Below are 19,740 nucleotides of genomic sequence, written 5' to 3' on the forward strand. Positions count from 1 at the left end.
CGCAATTAAAAACTGTTTGCACAGATGCGAAGGCATGGAAATTTATACGGCTAGGTCTGAATTCCAAAGTTTGTTTGTTTTAATTACACACCCAACCAAATGCATAAAATTTCACAAAATGAGTGTCATGAAAATGTCATCTGTTCTATTTTTAGCCTGAAATATGGAGCTCTGAAAAGCAAGGCTGTCATAAATTTTCGCACTTGGGGATAAGATGACTTCCAACCAGGGGGAAAAACACTCCCACACCCAGATCTAACAGTGGTAAACAGTTTTTATTCAGGCAATGAAACATGGAAAAAATATATTAGTAATCATTATAATAATTTCATTTGTGAGTATAACTTTTACAAATATTTACCTGACATATAAAAGGGAAAGTACTGTGCATATAAAATTTATGTAGATGATTATTCCACACAACACAATCCTGATAGCAGTAGTCGGTGCAGCGTTCGCTCCTTGGGACGACAGGCTCCTCGCACGCAGCTCGGTGCCTGCGGGGACACGGCAGAAGCACGTGTGCGGCTGACGTTGACGTGTTGGCACGTGAGTACAAATGGGCATCTACTGGCAAACACACGCTTGCTAACAGCAACACTGAAAGGTTTACTGCTGCCTCTGAGGTTTAAAGGAATGCCTGGATCCCGTCCCCCTGGGTGACCAGGACGGCGTGGAAGCCGCTCACGTGGCTGGTGACCCGCAGGCGGCCCTGCATCTGGACTGGGCACGGTCCTGGAGTTACGTCCGTACACGTCCACGTGGAAATTACTGACAGAGCATCCGCTAACAACGGGACAGGGACGCACTCTGTGTATGTTTCAGATAACACTGAAAGGCAGAGGGGGTCAAAGTGACACCTTCACAGCCCTACGGTGAAGAGTGGATACAGGGGGAGTTCGAGTCACACCTCAGCTTTGTGCCTGGCCTCTTCCACACGAGTTGGAACCATTACTTGGACTGCCACAGGCCAGCGTCACACGCGACACCTCCATGTTAGAACTATAACCAGAATATATATACGTAATAGCTGTAACCATATTATAGTTAATAAAGTCATTCCTTAGGAATCTTGTTTGCCCAAGTCTAACTGCATGCTAAGAGGCACAGAAATGGGATCGCGTTTGGACAAAGAACTACGGAAAGTGCAATCTTTAGTCTCCGGAATGCCAGCTCTGGGCACGAGGGCGTGGGTCTTCCCTGGAAATGCTGCCGTTGACATCATCTTCCAGGGAGACCCTTAGAGAGAAGTGTGTAGTGTATCAGTTCCTTTACCTGTACTAGGCGGGAGACTCAAGGTTTGAGAGATACATGCTCTTCCAAAGCCACTGGAATATGGAGGCCAGTCAAATCTTTTTGGAAGAAGTCTCCTCAAAATGCTACTTCTTTAAAATCTTTGAAGAAGATGACTTCTTAGACCTTTGGCTTGGCATTCTGGGATTCCCAGACTATATTTTATTCTTTAATAAGCAAATAATAATCTGTTATCCTTTAAATTCTTTAGAATATATACATCTTTACTTTAAAATCCTTTGCCTAAATCATTTACTCTTTCAACACCTAGTTTCTCTCTTCCCGACAAGAGGATAAAATAAGAAACGCACATCGTCCGAGAGCAAGCTTGCACGGTCACAGACTACAGAGGAACGACAGTCGTGTACGACTTGGGAGACGGCTACCAGTTGTAGTGGAGAACCAGAGGAAATAAACAGGGAGCACTGGAGCTTCTGCCCCACCAAAAAAGAGCGTGCTGAATCATCTCCGACCACAGCACACCAGACTTACCAATGCCAGCTCTTTAAAACTCTATTCTGAGCTGCAAAGCCACCACTGGGCCCTCCGCTACCTGCCTTGACTGAAACTGTGTGCTTCACTCTGGCTGCTTAGTCAGCCCAGGAATGTTCTGGGCACTTGATGCTCCCTGTGTATAAACAGTGCTAATGCAGGACTGTCTAATAAATATCTAAGTATTCGTGTGAGGGTTGCACAAAGTGTGGGACAGGAAGGAAGGGTAACTGGCTGGAAAGAAAATTCAGCCTGAGCTAGTCTCCAAAATGAAATGTAAATCTCCCCTTAGATTCCATATCATTCTAGAAGGCTGCCAGAGCCTCAGAGTTTTTCACCATCATGTGCTTCTGCACTTCCTAATTTGGGCTGGGTCTGAAGAAGCTAGAAACCACGTGAGAAAAATAGGCTTCTCAATATTTCCAGAACAGTTTTACAGAACAAAAGGTTTGGACAGGTCACTGGGTTCCAGGAGCTTCTCCAAATAAAGTACATCTCAGAAGGGCTGACCAACCAAGTGACAAACTGTTCGGTCTGTCTTATACTAAATCTTCCCATTAAAATACTTTTAGATAAAGACTATCTATCTACACTTTGGCAAAGTCAAAAACTTGAGAAATAGCTCTGGGTTCAGAGTCTCAACAAGACTGATCACCTAATACCCCCAAACCTGTCTGGGACAGCAGCTTCCTTTCACCTTCCCTTCCCACTCTTGTTAATGGGGTTTATTACCGCCCACCTACCAACTCAAGAGCCCTCACACACTTTGAAGCAAAATTCTAGGCTATGTTCTTACTCTTTAGAATTTTGTATGTTTTTTTTTTCTCTTGCTTATTTTTAAAGAAAAACAAACATAATTCTTTCTGCCCAGGATATTCTCTTGATGTACCAGCTGAACAAGCTACATTTTTCTTCTTGTTGGAGAATATCTACCTATTAAGTGAGAAGGAAGAACATTCCCTTGTAACGGCTGTTGGCTGAGAAGCCTGGCTTAACCAGGGCCCTTTCGTGGTCCTTGGGCAGCAACCTCACTTACTGGGGTCTTTCTGGGGGCATCTTCCACCAGCGTGCTAGGGAAGGATTGTCGTCACCTTGGTTTTAACACACAGCTACTTTTTTTATATACATAAGAAGCTAAATGGAGGACTATGGATTTAGAATGGAGACCACTATAAAAGCCTTTCATGCTTAAAACAGATCAATATAAAACAAATAAACATGGATATCTCAGCAGAACACAGCAGCAAAAAGGTTTAGCAACACTTCTTCCTGCAAAATGCAAAGTTAATTTCCCTAGTAGTGGAGGACTGAGAGACATCAGCTCCACCACCTGGAGACACTTGCACGTCGTGGACGCTGTGACGACAGTATCGCACTCACACTGAAGCACAGTGACTGCTTTCAACGCCCAAATGATTGTCAAGTCACTTCTCCAACCACAGATCATTTCAGTTGTTCTTTTTTGTACAAAATATTAAGACAGTAGGCTTTAAAATACAGCCTAAGCACCAATTACGATAAATGCATATTGGTAAGACGTGACTTCTAGCTTTAAAAGACATTATGGACCTCCCTGGGGCTAACGATTGCACCCATGTGAATAGTACACTGCTAAAGAAAACGCATTTTTAAAGATCTACAGAGGGTCTCCACTAGGCACAATTCATTGCTAAGTTGGATCATGCAAGAGTTTTTACAAGAAAGGTACGAAAACTTACATGTACTGAATATAGTGCATATCACCATGAAGACTTTCAGGGTGTAAGATTAAGACAAAAGAGTGCTTTCAAACACTGCATGGATTTGGTTTTGCCTACCAAATGGAAGGGAGTTCACTGGCATTACATGGAAAATGTCCATCTTGGGGCTAACAGTCTCATCACCCTGACCCATGTCCAGGAAGAACTTGAGGAATTTGCTTTTGTGAGTATGGTTTTGCTCCCTGCGCTCCTCTCCTCCAGATCCAAATGCTCTTTGTTTAACAATATTCAAAATGTGCTGATTTTTGGAGTGGCTCACAGGATTTTTATAGCCCATTTTGTTAAACACTCTATTAAGTTTGAAAGGATTTTTTGCCTTAAAAAAAAATCTGAAGAACAATGCATCACACTCATAAAAACCCAACTGTTTCCTCACCTAACAATCACCAGTAGGGTTACAGTTACCTTCAAACTCAATGAGATCGCCTAAGCCTTTTACAAGTAGATTTTCTTTGCATATTTCAAACAGGAAGATGAAGAGTCAATGCTGATTTTGTAGCAACAAAGAGAAGCAGAGGAGATGGAACGGCTCTGGGGCAGACTTGCCAAACCTTGGCTTGGAGGGAGTCCCGCCAGCGCTGCCCTTCGTGCAGTCTGGGGACTGACCCCAAAGGGGCCACACACGTCAGGGCTGAGGAGTGTCCAAATACCAGGGCAATGAAACACTGTGGCAAAAAGTCTTCCCCAGATGTAAAACCCGAGTCTGGTGTCTTCACACCTTCAATTCCCCAAATTCTGAGGTTGGCGTTCTGGGCCACGATTCTATTTCAAAACAGGGTTTTACATCTATGGAAATAGCTCTTGTGTGCAGAAGTTCTTATTTGACTCTGCTTCAGAGGGAAAAACAGCAGCATATATATAAGCATATATGTGTGTGTGTGTGTGTGTGTGTCGAAACAGGTACTAGTCCCTTCTTGTTTATAAACTAGAAGTAACAATAGGCCAAATTATTTCCTCCCTCTAATAAAACTAAAAATGCTGAACGCTAAATTTAAAAGATGAAATAAATAGGTCACCAAAAAATTCAGACAGGTGGTAGACAGAAGATGATCCCAAACAGGAGTCACAAAATCCCAAATTTAACGTGCTTGGAAAAGAAAAGACGACTTTTAAAAATGGACTAAAGATAGAGAAATCACGACCCCAAACTTAGCAGCCTGACCAAACCTGTCTGCGGACAGTGCTCAGACGCCACTCCTCCGGGACGGTGCGATGCTCTAGGGTTCCTTCCAGGGCTGTCGTGTTGGCAGCAAAGCGGGACAGGCAGCAGTAGGCATGTGCTTTTTAAAGTTTTTTTTTTTTTTTTCTCTGCAAAGGGACAATTATTCCTGGATAAGGCAAGATAACTGTGGTTAATAGAAAAGCAGCCAAATGCAGATCTGCTGAGCTAACGGGGGGAAACTCAGTCTGTCTTCCCCAGCTTTGCAATCAGCTCGTCGCAGATTTTCGTTAGTTCCTCGATTTCTTGGTTCTGAAAGACAGATGACATGGTTATGTCGGCCACTCCGCATCCTGAGATCAAGGCAATGACAACTAGTCCCAACACCGGCTACGCTCTGCCTAGACAACCTAGCTCTGTGGTTCGTAACTTTTCTACATCAGAGACCCTTTAAAGAAAGGGACCCTTCTCTCCTGAAAAATGTTCATGAGTTCACAACGTCTTGCTTCAGGTGAGCAGGGGATGAGCGTAACCACTGGCCCTCTGCAGCTTGCCTGTGAACCTCTCAGTTCTCAAATTTTCTTGTTATCACAGGAATCGCCTGCAATATTTGTTACAAACACAGGTACCTGGGACCTCACTCAGCCCATCAGCACCTCCAGGGACCTGGGATTCTGGAGTCTGAGTATGCCAGGGAACATTGTCTAGGGGTTAGCAGACCCCATGATAGAAACCCTTGCTTTAGCTAAAGGGATGCCATAGGCATGAGTACGTAATTGAAGATACAGTAAGAAAAACACCAGAGGCACACAAAAAAAATGAAGTCTAAGAATCAATGAATAGTGAGAAACAGGGACCTGATTTTTATTGGCCTGCAGCAGAATTTCTCAACCACAGCGCCGCTGACATTTTGGGCCGGGTCAGTGTTTGTTGTAGGGACTGTCCTGTGCATTGTTACATGTTGAGGGGTGCCAGCTGCGACAACTTAACATGCCTCCAGAAGCTGCCAGTGTCCCCGGGAGGGTAAAATTGCAGTGAAGGGGCTAGATGCCTTTGTGTATTATGCAAAAAAACAAAAAAAAAACCAAAAAAAAAAAAAAAGAAAGAAAGAAAGAAAGAAGAAAAGATAGCCTCAGAGCCTAAGAAGTGTCTGGTCCCCTAAACTTTAGTTAATGCAATTTCCTCTCTGCATCCTGCCTGGGGATGTTTGCGACTCATATGCTTCGGAATTACGGTCTTGTTTGTCCACCTGAATCAGTTCCCAGGGGAGCTGGATCAAAGTGTCTGGGCAAAAAGACAAGGCTTCTCTTTCATCCAAATCCACTACAAGCTGGCCACTGCCAAGGAGGAAAACCAAGTGTCTCTCTGGTTGTCACACCACACCCCTCTGCGTACCTTCTGCTGAAGGGCTCTTTCCAGGGACTCCACCTTCATCTGCTCCTTCCGGAGTCCGGCATGGAGAGCTGCGCTCTCAGCCTTTGCTTTTGTTCGAACCTGAGCAATCTCTTCATTGGCTCTGTTTGTGGCGTTTTGTTTGCAGAATAAAGGGACAAGAAGCACCTGGTTAGTCATCGGCCATAGCTAAGGAGTCAAGATGCTAAATGCTAACATTTGTAAGACACAGACTAAAAGAAATGACAACACAACAAGGGAAACATGGTGACTTAAACCATTCAATTTAAATTTATAAATACTCAATTGACACACAACTGCTAAGGAAATTTCCAAGGTGCAGACCAGTGGTGGAATTAACCTCATAGGCCATAGTGAGTTCAAAATTTATGTCATTAGAAAATGGACTCAGACAGTTTCTACAGCAATCTTAGTTGTTTTTTTTTTAACTGAGGACAATAGCAGGCAGGGTCATCTGTGGGACCGTCACAGCTAGAGTCAGGACACTAACCACTGACATCTATGACACTAGAACTTAAAGTGACTTTATTAATGAGATACAAAAGAAATTTAAAAAACTATACGTCAATTGATAAACAGCCAATTAATTGATGACAGGATGCTAAGAATGCATCAGTCAGAAGCATGAAAATTTAAATGATAAACTTTTAAATTTATCAGCTTGGCAAATATTAACCAGGATGATCTTATTCTGTGATGGCCGAGGTGCCAGGAAAAGGACAGGCTCACCAGCTGATGGGGGAAATGAAAGCTGGTGCTGTCTTTGTGGAGGGGGATATGGTTGCAACTATTATGATTTAAAATGCATACATCTTCTGTCCAGCAATTCCCTTGAAGTAACATATCCGCAGCAATACTCCCACTTTGCACAACTGTGTACATAAGGATGTTCACATTCCATTGTTGGCAATGGAAAAAAGTGTGAAACTATCTAAACGCCCATCGGTGAAGGAATGGGATCAGCTTACAACCTAATAAAAATAACTAGATGGAACTGCATGTTTTGAGATGGAAAATGGTCATGACATACGTAAAGTGAAAAAGGAAATTTGTATTTTATGACACCGATATTATGAAAAAAAGTCTAAAGCCATTTTGGGTAGTATTTGGAAAGGCACAAAGGAAAAAACTGGAAGGATACATCATAAACCTTTGGTAGCAGCACTTCTGGGAGCAAGAAGGAGAGAAGGGAACTTGAAATGATTTACAAATATGAAGACAGAGGAAAATGTACAAGTAGGTATTACTTTTTAGTTAAAAATAAAGTTGGAAGCATTCTTGAGATGATTCCTCAGGACAAATTCCAGATGTGCTGGACTTAAGGGTTAAAAAAAAATAAATGAAGTCATAAAAGTGTTACAAGGAAAACATGGGAGAATATTTCATATTCAGCCCAGAGAAGATCTTTGTTACTACAACAGAAAATCCTGAGTACAAGAAATGACTGACAAATTTCACTACAGAAAAATAAATTCTCATCACATCAAAAAACACTAGAAGGCAAGAGACAAATTAGAAAAATCATTTACAACTCATATCACAAAGGGCTGGCCTCCTTAGTGCACAAATGTAATAATATATTTATATATATAATATATAAACTGACAATAGAAAACCGGGCAAAGAACAGAATCATTCAGGTAAGGCTAGTATACGTATAGACAGTTGCTAAAATATGTTCAATTTTACTCATAAGATAAACACAATCAAAACTACATTGAATAAAATACATGCTCTATTTGCTTATCAAAAAAAGAAACCCCCAACTAAACTGAATTACCACCTTTATCAACTGGATTTGCAGAAAACCAAAAGTTTGGTCTGTTGGCTAAGCCGTAGGGAGAAGAGAAGCTCTCTTACTTCACGTAGGGATAAACTGATGAAAAGTCGAATGAGTGCAATTTGACAACACTTATCATAATTACAAATTCGCATATTCTTTGGCCCAGTAATTCCTTTTCCAGAATACAGATAGCTCACCAAATGCATGCCAAATGGTAATAATCTAAGGTTTCTTACAGCAGCCCTGTTTGTAGTGGATGGGAGATAACCTGAGTGTCCCATAGGAGAGGGGTTTGGTTAAATAAATGATACATTTCAACACTGGCACACCGTACAGCTGTTAAGAAAAATATGGAAGCTCTTCATGGATTGCTATGGAAGGATTTCCAAAATGCACTGTTAAATGAAAAAAGCAAAGTATGCTGTTATTTGTATAACAAAGGGAGAGTCTTACCACAGTAAAAAAAAGAAAACAACGGTGATCACATGGTGTGTTGGAGGTGTTTGTTAAGGCTATTGTTGTGCGATATATAGAGCAAATCAACAGGTTGTAGACCTTAAACTTGCACAACCATTTATGTTAATTATACCTCCATAAAGCTGGAGGAGGGGGAGGCCAGAGAAAAAGGGATGGGGTGAGAGAGAGATAATGTGTACCTTTTTATTCTTTTTAATGTTTGAACCATGTGAAGATTCTACCCATTCAAAAATTTAAATAAGAAAACGCATGCATACATGCGTACGCACATGCACGTACGCGCACGTGCGCACGCACACACACACACACACGCCCCCCAATGCAACCTGGAGTTGCCAAACAAGGTTGAGGGCTATTTTGGCCTTTTTCAGTCTTCCCACCACACCATGAACCGTGAAACAGATTTACTGCAAGCTCTCACTTGTCCAGTTTTTCTTCTGCATGGATCTTCAGAGCCTGGTATCGCTGTTCCTCCTGTTTAACTCTGGCTAAGTAATCCTGAGCACATTTTTTCAAGGCTTCTTCATTCTGTTCCAAAGTGACAATTTAAAATAAAAGGAACTGGTCATTTTATTTTTCTCCTACTAGTGACAAATCATGTACCAGAGTTTTTTTTAACAACGAGAAAAGCTAATTAATTCAGATGCCTTTAGGTTATATTCCATGATAATTCAAAACAGGCACAACTAATTCTTACCGAAAAAAATTCTAGATAATTTCTTCATGTATAAATTTTCAAAACATGTAAGTTTCAGTTGTACCAATACACCCAGTTTAGGGAGGCCGTCATTCAAAAGTGAATGGCAGGGCTGTCTGGCTGGCTTAGTCAGTAGACCACATGACTCTTGACCTTGGGGTTGTGAATTCAAGCCCCATGTTGGCTATAGAGATTACTTAATAAATCTTATAAAAAGAAAGAGCTCAAAAGTGAATGTCAATCTCAGTTCCCTTTTAGATAAGTTGGCCATTTTCATTTTTATTTTACTATGAAGAAAAAAAAAGAATGTTCACTGCTATAAATGTGTCTTATTGACGGCATGCAAATAAGGTGAATCAATATGCCCACTTACATGTACATTAAAACATTACACTTATTTTCCTCTAGAATATGTAGCCTGAATTTTTCAGGGCAAATATTCCCTTTTCTTATTTAAATTAAATTGGTGAATTATCAAAACAATTTCTAGAATTCTCCTAAGGTCTGAGGGTTCCACTTTTACTACTCCATGCCACACTCTGGCTGTGGCCTGACCCAGAAGGGGAATGACCAAGACAGGCCACCTGGTGAGCCAGATGCCTGAACCACCACAGAAAGAGAAAAGGGGACCAAAAAACCAGCTCTCCCTGGAACAGAAGATACAAGGCCAGTAAATACAGACCCCGATCACCTATAGACTAGCCACAAGTTTGGTATACATGTTTAAAGCTCCATTACCGAGAAAATACACTATTAAGGAGACAAAAGGAAAAGGACATGCTACCTTCTTGAACCCTTCCAGGACACCTTTCAGGTTCTCGTATCTTCTGAAGAGATCAGAAAGGGACCTTTCCACAGAATTAAGGTCAGCCAGGGCCTGCTCCTTCTCCATGGTCAGTTGCTGGAAGCTTTTCTGAGAGGTCATGGTTGTCCTCTGTTCATCTTCTGTGAACCACAGTCAAAGTAAAGGCACATTCACACAACAGATGGTTATCAGCTGCTGTCTGTGAGCTAAGCCGTATTCTTGGTGGGGGGACCCAGCAGTGGACATAACAAAGTTCCTCTTAAGGACTTAAGTTAGTGGCAGATTCGGATAGTGACAAGTGATGGGGGAAAACTGAAGCAGAAAAAGAGAGGTGGGGTTTCTTTTTCAAACAGAGGGGCCTCTCTCAGAGGAAAGATTTGAACAGGGACGCAAAGAAGCTGAGGGTGGGAGCCAAGCAGTTACCCAGGAGGAGAATATCCCAGCAGGGGAACAGCTGTGGCAAAGGCCATATGCTGGGGAGGCAGGAGGTGATATGAACTGTAGAAAGTATGATTTCAGTGCTTAAGTGGAGAAAGATTCAGGTAGTCAGTCAGTCCTGACAATACTGGCTGCAGAGTTATTTCTAAATTCAATGCAGGAGGACCGACCATCATCATTTTATAGAAGGTTTCAGTACATTAGACACAGGGAAAAAGTACAACTAGCTGCAGAGTAAGGACTGCACCCAAACGAAGACCCTATCCAGGGGTACTGTGATGCGGTTGGCCATCAACCTTCTGGGGGCCAGGTGGAGGGGTTTTCATAAAATTCAAGCATTTGCTAGTCTCTACAATGAACCTAACCACGGTTGACGCTTATTACTTGAGGACTGTGTATTTGTGAATTCATCTACTGGCTATAATTTACATGTAAACCCAAAACCAGTCCTTGTGCTACATTTCTGGTCATGCGCAGAGGGGCAGAAAATGTCAAGTCACTTGGCGTGCACATTCTCGTCTAAGGCTAAACCGGCCGACATGCTGCCTCCTTGTTTCATACTGTAACAAGTGTCCTTTTCAGTCTATTTAGTATCATGATTTTGTATTTTTGTGCTTCCTGTGGGTGATTTTGTTGCCTAAAATGGTCCCCGAGTCTACGTAGTGCTGAGGTGCTGTCAAGGGCTTTGAAGAGCTAGAAGGCTGTGATGTGCCGTATGGAGAAAATACCTTCCTGAGATTATCTTCATTCAGGCATGAGCTATATAGCACTGCGGGCCATGAGTTCAATGTTAATGAATCAACATTAAATCAAATGTCTTTAAACAGAAATACACATGAGACAAGGCTATGTACTGACAACGATGTTGTGACCTGAGGCCCACAGGAAACCCACCTGTACTTTCCCTAAAGCAACAGCTCAGTATTTGCTAATTCAGTGTTTGTGGCAACTTTGTATGACAGAACCGCTGCAAACAGTGAAAATCAACTGAATCTAAAGACGGACAAGTGGAAGCTTGTGTTCTGATTTGAAGATCATCTATGCAGGGGCGCCTGGGTGGCTCAGTTGATTAAGCCACCACCTTTGGCTCAGGTCATGATCCCAGTGTCCTGAGATGGGGTCCCATATTGGGCTTCTCCTGCTCTGCAGGGAGCCTGCTCCTCCCTCTCCCTCAGCCTCTCCCCCTGCTTGTGCTCTTCCTCTCTCTCTGTCAAAGAAATAAAGAAAATATTAAAAAAAAAAAAAAAAAAAGAAAAAGAAAGAAAGGAAGGAAGGAAGAAAGAAAATCATCTACAGAACCTATGGCTCACACCAAAGAAAAAAAAAAGTCCAGGGTGCCTGGGTGGCTCAGTCAGCTAAGTGTCTGCCTCCTGGCTTTGGCTTAGGTCATGATCTCAGGGTCATGAGATTGAGCCCCAAGTCCGGCTTCCCAGTCAGTGGGAGTCTGCTTGAAATTCTCTCTCCCTCTGTTCCCCCAGTCATGCGTATGCACATACTCGCTCTCAAATAATCAAATAAAATCTTTAAAAAAAAATGTTCTTACCAATCATTTGAGCAATGGTCTTTTCATATTCAGCCACAATTTTCCTTAAAAAAAAATTATCAGAAGAGAATTTTCAATGGAAATTTGAGAAATGCTGCTCTAAACAATTAAACACATTAATAAACATGTGAACATCACATATGATGTTCAATGAATATCTGAGTGATGTTCAAATGAACAAATTTATATAACCCAGTTATCTGCTTTGGGGCTTTTAATGTTAATGTAAGATTTGTTCATTATTGTTCAAAAAAAATCTTTCTGCAGATTTTATGTTAACAAGCCTTTCATTCTATTTATTTTATTCTATCTATAGAAAATGCCCTCAATTTCTTTTTGCACCTCATGTAAATGATCTCAAGGTAATACATTAATTCTGCCTAGACAAATCAATCTTTCACAAAATAAGGGGGTTCCCATTCTTGGGGTTTTTCTTAAAAAGTCTGATCTGGGGGCACCTGGGTGGCTCAGTGGGTTAAAGCCTCTGCCTTCAGGGGCGCCTGGGTGGCTCAGTGGATTAGGCCACTGCCTTCGGCTCAGGTCATGATCTCAGGGTCCTGGGATCGAGCCCCGCATCGGGCTCTCCGCTCCGCGGGGAGCCTGCTTCCTCCTCTCTCTCTGCCTGCCTCTCTACCTACTTGTGATCTCTCTCTCTGTCAAATAAATAAATAAAAATTAAAAAAAAAAAAAAAAAAAAAAGCCTCTGCCTTCAGCTCAGGTCCTGATCCCAGGATTCTGGGATTGAGCCCTGCATCGCATCGAGCTCCCTGCTCAGCAGGGAGCCTGCTTCCCCCACTATCTCTGCCTGCCTCTGTACCTACTTGTCATCTCTCTCTCTGTCAAATAAAGAAATAAAACCTAAAAAAAAAAAAAAAGTCTGATCTGAGTTCAGGCTTTCCTGGCCCCCATCCACTCTTTTGGGCAGTCAGTCACAAGTTCTATTTTACTGTCCTAGTTCCAAAAGCATTTCCGTTATTCAAAGACTTTAAAGATCACCCTGTCACATTAACCTTTCTTTTTGGCAAAGTGCAATGAAGTTTCCCTGACCCTATCCAGTGAGATAAGGGCTCTTCCTTGTGACCCCTCATTGAAAAATGATGGCTCCCCTGCCCGTCACTGGTGGTGCCCATCACGTTGGTCCAAGTTTCTTCCAACGGCTGCTGTAACCTAAGGGGCAGGGGCTGTCCCCTCCTCTCCACTACACACAGCACGGGACCTCGCACCCAGTAAATGCTCACAAAGCAAGTAATTCAAGAGCTACAAATTTGATTGGGCATAGTTAAAATGTTTCTTCATCATTCAAGTGCTGACTGTACAAGTATATAAATTATGCTTTTTCTTCTTTTTCCATACTATCTTTAGTTATTTCATAGCTTCTAACTCTCCTTTCTAGGGAATGAACAGCAAAAAATAAAAAAGATTTTAATTTAAGATCAATCAATTTTGTTTCCCCTTAACACGCTTTTTATAATCGATTTGGTAGTTATGAAATCTGAAGCCATCATGCATAACTGATTTTAAAAAAGCATAACAAATTATATTGCCTCCATAACTGAATGTCAATAAATCTTATTATTCTGTAGTTTAAGTGTTTTTTTTTTTTTCACACAAATTGATGTCTCTTCAAAAGCTAAGAATTACGTGGGTCCTGCTTACTTGCAATGTTCTCGACAACACACAAGAGGCTATAGTATTTGAATAACTGGTCAGCAACACTCATGAAATGACATTGCCAATCACAAATTAAGGTGCAAATATCAATGCTGTCTAGTTCTCAACATTTGGTTCTGTGATAAGCAAATACTGTCATTACTACATTTATATGAAATCTAACAAAGCATAATAAAGGTATCCAACCCCTCCCCCAAACATCTAGTCTAACCTCATCTCCAAGACTTCTTGTCGGGTTTCTTCGTATTTTTTCTTCCATTCATTTGCTTCAATTTCCTTAGTGATTATCTAAATTATAATAGAGATAAAGCTTGGTTTACCTACTGAATCTATTACAGTTTGAATTTAAGATTGGAAACTGAAAACACACAACCAGGTCCATCCCAAGACATTCAAGCCACACTGGTAATTCAACCCTCAACATCTGTGTATAATGCTCACAAGCATTTGGAAAAATGTCCTCTCTGCCCCATAGGATGATGGAAATGTAGCCACCAAAGTAAAGGCAAACAGAACATCTCCCAGGAAAGTTCCAAGTGGTAATCACCATCTCTAGGAATTTTACCCAGGTCCAGGGTCCAGGGTCTGCCTCCCAGCTCTGCAGGCCCAGAACCCTGATTCAGACAGGACACCAAAAGAAGAGCCATCAGCCTGGCAGAGACTCACCTTAATCAAATACTAATTTTACTGAGGATAAGAAGCCGAACTATGACAGCATCAGAGCATGACCAGCTCATTCTCCTTTACATAGATTTCTGACTGCTTGGTAATAATGGAGTCATAACTAGGGGCTCAGAAGTTCAAAGCCTCCAGCCAGATGCACCTGTACCTCACTGCAGGCGGGCTCTTGCTCCTCAGAACCCAAATCCCTGTTTGGGACACCCTTACTAAATCATTACCTCAAACTCCATGTGCCTGGACAGAGCTTCGAGGGGCATCACTGTTCTTCTATTATACTTCTCCATGCTTCTTTCTTCCTAATTGATACATTCTTTATTTTGGTGCCTTTAATCAGAATCTCAATCACCTAGTAGCCAGCCCATCTGCTTCAGGTGTCAAGGCACATTCTTGCTCTGCTCCATTAAGCAGTCATCCCATTCTTTCACTCTCGGGAGGAAGATGAGGTCATTTTTCTCATTGACAAGATTTTTGTAGGACCTCCTCACCACTGCTCCCAAGTTTTGACAATAGGATCAGCTCACATCCCTCCTTATCAACCTAATGCTATTTTGTGGTGTTCTTAACTACTCATTGTATTATAAAAATAACACTGCTACACTAAGGGAATTCCCTTCTTTAAAAAAAAAGGGTGAAATCATCAAGAGGCATACATAAGGCAAACACATAAAATGCAGCACAGAAATATAATGTGAGAGGGCAGTAACTAAGAGCGCATGATTGTGTCTTTCATTTTTTTCTGATCACCCAGGAAAGGCCTAGCAGTAATCTATTTTGAACAGGGGCTGTTCAAGAGACACAAGAAAGGAATTTAAAAGTGATCTGTTTAATTAAAAAATGGATCAAAGTGGGAAGCAATTTTATATTATTGCAAGTCTGTTAAACGAAGGCACTGATTTAGTTACATATGTGGGAAGAGTTGGCAGAATTCGGTATTTAAAAAACTTCAAGGCTGAAAGATAAAGAAGCGTGGTTAGCTTTCTCCCTGGGACTACTGCACCAATGAGAGTTTTACAGGGAGCCCTTTCTGTGAGCTACACAAGCTGAGGAAATAAGAACTTCCAGCTGGGGATAACTCAAGTCAAACAGAGATGGGATCTCCCTGTGGGCGCATGGGTTTCACAAAGACAGGGAGTGATAAGTGGACAGAATACGAGGACCTTTACCTCTTCTCTGATGAGGGTGAGCACGGCTGTTTTATCTGATTCACTGAGGCAGATGCCATCCAGGGGGCTCTCTCCTCCACAGGCCACAGACACAGGGGCCTTCTCCAAAGAGGACTCCGACAGTCCCTGAGGGGGCAAGAAGTTACACGTAATACCTCCAGTCTTCAGGTTCCCAACCCCAAGCGTCCTTCAATAACTTCCTCATTACTCAATTGATTACAATGTTTAAAAACATGTTTGAAGACAAAAACACAGTAGGGGAAGCTTTCAAGAAAAAAAAATAAAATAAAACCTAGTTACAATACGACCTAAAGGAAAAAGTACTCTAATGAATGTGGGGATGGGGGGGATCAAGTTAACTTCCATTTAACAGAGGGCCCAGTGAAGATTTCTTCTTATCCAAAAAGGAGAATGGGCGATTATCACAGTGACCAGTCACCGAAGAATCACATGCATGAAAAGGAAAAATGTCTCATTTTTCAGGGGGTTTTTGGGGATGATGCATTCCATGTAACTTTTCCCAAAACACTGAAATAGCAACTTTTAAACATACTGATACTTTTATGTACCTCTTTAGTCACTTTGGATGGAAATGTTTCTAAAATGGACTAGTAACTTTCAGGCCTCAGGAAGTAGAAATGGTGCACACATCTGAAGGCTCACTCCCCTAGCCCTGGAATAATTCAGGGCCACCAGGAACTTCAGTTGCTCTGCAGTGACATCCGGCCCTGACCCAGCGATGCTGTTGGGCAGACAGCGTGAGTGGTCCTTGTACAAAGCGGCCACAGTTAAAGCCCAGATCTATGCCTACACTTTCACTTTTTTGGATTCTTCCTGGCTGTTTTCAATGTCCTTCTGACGCAGAGCTTGCTTTTATGGTAAACTCAGGTTCCAGAAAGCCACAGTGGTGACTACTTTTTCACATAAACGTAGACTTCATTCTCTGCTCTTTCATACAAGGCATTTTGGGGGCTACTTCCTCCCATCTGTGTAAGTAAACTTTTTTGCATAAATAGGAAAAAAGCTGTTCTAGTAACATCAAAAATGCCAACCCAAGTGACCTGTCAATAATCTTAACACTCTTAAGAGTCTGTACCACCAATCAGTTAGTGATTGATTATAATTAATTAGTTCTCTAGTGTCTTGTTTCAACCAAGACGGAACAGAAAGTCCAAAGTCAACTTAGACCAGCAGTTTTTTAAACTTTTCATGGTCACTACAACTCACTGTTCCCCTAGAAAATGCTAAAAAATATTCACACATAATTTTTGCATTTAGCTTCATGTAGAGGGGCCCGATACAGAAGACCTTGGCTCAGGCCCCAGAAATAGGAATGTGAAAGCCACAAGATGGCAGCTCCCGTTTCAAGTAGCATCTGCAGGAAAGCAGCCCACCCCGCTGACAGGAGTTCATGGTCCCCCCCAGAAACACTATCTTGGGGGTAGATTTATCACTACAGCCAAAAGCCACTTGAGGGCAGCATCAAACATGGCCCCTGATGATGCCCACTGTCCTGGTACTCATCCTCTCATGTCATCTTGTCGCCTTGAGTCTAGGCTGGACCTGGGGACTCACTTCTAAAGGGACTATGGTAAAAGCCATGGGATGTCACTTTTGAGATTAGTTTACGAAAAGACTCCAGCTTCCACATTGTGAAGAACTCTCTGTGGAGAGGCCCATGTGGCAAAGAATTGATGTCTCTGCCAATAGCAAGCGAAGAACTGAGACATGCCGACAGCCTTCTGAGTGAGCCTGGAAGTGGCTTCAACCCAAACTGAGCCTGGAGGTGACCACTGCTCTTGTCAATACCTTGACTGAAGCCTGTGTAAGGTCAGAGGCACCCAGCAGAACCGCCCCAGGATTCCAGAGCCAGAAAGGAGGACATCAGAAATGGTCTTGTGGATAATGAATAAATCTCTGGACATCTGAGTCAGCCCATTAATGTCCTGTGCCATGCTCCTCCTCAAGAAACTTTCTCATACTCTTGCTTCCCATGTAACTGGCCTACAGGGAGGTAACGCCCTAGGTCAAGCTGACACATTAGGTTCATTTGTTGTTAAATTTCTGATTCTAAGTTAACACATTTTAAAATCACTCTTTTGCGTTTTTATTAGTTGAAACCAGAATCCACAAGTCAAATCAATTCTAGGAAACAGCCCTCCTGTGACCCTCAAGTTAGCAAGGTTTTTATTTTGGGAAATAAGCCAAAAGAGTTTTCTTAGTAAGGAAAATATCAGTCTGTTCCAGAGGTAGGCATCTCATTCATTTGTTGAGGGGATAAATGAGCTGTCTGCCCACTTGCTCAACAATTTAACGCGTCTGGAAGAGGCAGCATTCTGAATGGAGGCAGGTGCTCAGACCTTAGATGGGGGCAGTACATCCAGATGAGGTCTATCTGCAGCTTGCGGCCCTCCCCTGGTCACTCCCTTTTACCTGGCCATGTGCCGCTCCCCTCATGGCTCAAAATGCAACAGTTCTTTCAACAAATTTATGGCCATGGCCTATTTTAGCCACCTTTTTCAAGAACCCTAGGATTAACCTTTTCACCTTCTTTAGTCCTTTATATTGCTTATCAAACAGCATAGAAAGCCTACAGAATCTACCATCACAAAGAACCGACCAGACCATCTCATCCTAGGCTGGGCAATCTATTATGTTCAATAAAGATGCTAGCCCAATCAATGAGTCCCAGCCACCCAAGTGGTCTTGTTTCATGTCCCCTAATCCTGTTCCCTGTTCCCAAAGCATTCACAACTGAGGGCCAAGAAAGACCTGTCTCTGGGGAGCCTGCTTCTGCTGCTGTCCCTGCTTGTGTGCTCTTGCTCTCTCTCTGTCAAATAAATAAATAAAAATCTTGGAAAAAAAAAAGAAAGAAAGAAAGACAGACCTGTCTCTAGACAGTGGAACTCAATGCAGTCCTGGCTGCAGACTGGCAGTGAGCACAGATGCCACCAAGGAAATCTCTCTGCTCATGTCCTTGCAGTGGAAAAATGAGCACCATTAGTCTCTCACAGCAAGCTGAGCTCATCCCATCTTTTGTCCTTGAACCCACTTGAGTAGCACCGTGCCAGCCACAGCACTATAACAGAGACATCCTTGGAAAAAAACAAAAGAACTCAACTTTTAAGAAGTTTTAAGCCTGCCTAAAAAAAAATAATAATAAATTGATGGGCACTAAGGTGGCTCAGTTTAAGCCTCTGCCTTTGGCTCAGGTCATCATCTCAGGGTCCTGGGATCGAGCCCACATCGGGCTCTCTGCTCCGAGCTCCACATCAGGAGCCTGCTTCCCCCTCTCTCTCTGCCTGCCTCTCTGCCTACTTGTGATCTCTCTCTGTTAAATAAATAAATGAAATCTTTAAAAAAAAATAAACATAATGGGGCGCCTGGGTGGCTCAGTGGATTAAGCCGCTGCCTTTGGTTCGGGTCATGATCTCAGGGTCCTGAGATCGAGCCCCGCGTAGGGCTCTCTGCTCTGCAGGGAGCCTGCTTCCTCCTCTCTCTCTGCCTGCCTCTCTGCCTAGTTGTGATTTCTCTCTGTCAAATAAATAAAATATTAATAAATAAATAAATAAATAAAATAAACATAAAAATAAATTGGCCCCTAATGGGAAAATGCTGCAGACCAATAGCTGATAGGCAAGATGAGACTGCCCACCCACCACTGATTACTCTGGCCTTAATCCCTTTGCTGTGGCCACCACCGACTGCTGGCAACGAGACTGCATCAGGAAAGCACTTCCAAGAAACAGAGAGGCTTAAACAAGTGAATGTTAGATTAACCAGATTTCTTTTTCAGCGTTTTGAACACTGCAATTTCTTTATATGATGCCTATTCCACATTCTAGGAAGTAGAAATTCATTGATTTTGGGAAATCCCACTGGGGTTACTTTTAAAAGATCACAACAAAAGATATGTTCTTCAGCAGCTGGCTCCAAAGACAAGTATTCCCCATTTTTCTTTCTTGTTCAGTCTCCCCCCCTCTTCCTGGCAGCATCACCCACCTGACAGTGGCCTAGCACTTTGAGCTCCCATTTGTGACGTCATCACTGCCTTTCACCCCCATGACCACTGGGCCAGTAGGTGATCTCATTTTACGGATGAAGCAGCTGGGCATCTGGAAGCTGAACCAGACTGTTCACAATGCTGGAGAAGCCACCTAGATCTGCACCTGCACAGACCAAGGCTTGGTCCACTTGGCACAACCCGCTCCCATCATGCTTTTGCTATTTTTACAAACTGAAAATACAAGAAACCACTCCCTTAGTACTTACAAAACTTCTAAAGACACTGGTTTCCCCAAGCACACAAGCAGGCTCTCTTGGTAGCGGTGTGTGTAGTGTCAGCCACTGGTGGGTGGGGACAGC

At 42.5% G+C, this 19,740-nt stretch overlaps 1 protein-coding gene across 13 annotated transcripts in view; it reads right to left on the reverse strand.

The window, feature by feature from the left end:
• Positions 1 to 256: 256 nt before the first annotated feature.
• TACC1 (transforming acidic coiled-coil containing protein 1) overlaps positions 257 to 19,740 on the reverse strand; it is a 117,312-nt gene continuing 97,828 nt past the window's right edge. For all 13 annotated transcript variants that reach the window (XM_045987084.1, XM_045987093.1, XM_045987065.1 and 10 more), the window contains 7 exons: positions 15,376 to 15,501; positions 13,743 to 13,819; positions 11,861 to 11,904; positions 9,859 to 10,019; positions 8,799 to 8,905; positions 6,100 to 6,220; positions 257 to 5,016 (listed from right to left, as the gene is read on the reverse strand). In XM_045987084.1, coding sequence (XP_045843040.1) covers positions 4,948 to 5,016; positions 6,100 to 6,220; positions 8,799 to 8,905; positions 9,859 to 10,019; positions 11,861 to 11,904; positions 13,743 to 13,819; positions 15,376 to 15,501 — 705 coding nt within the window. In that variant the 3' untranslated portion in view covers positions 257 to 4,947. The remainder of the gene's footprint in view (positions 5,017 to 6,099; positions 6,221 to 8,798; positions 8,906 to 9,858; positions 10,020 to 11,860; positions 11,905 to 13,742; positions 13,820 to 15,375; positions 15,502 to 19,740) is intronic.

This window comes from Meles meles, chromosome 2 (assembly GCF_922984935.1).
Source record: "Meles meles chromosome 2, mMelMel3.1 paternal haplotype, whole genome shotgun sequence".
Taxonomy (NCBI): domain Eukaryota; kingdom Metazoa; phylum Chordata; class Mammalia; order Carnivora; family Mustelidae; genus Meles; species Meles meles.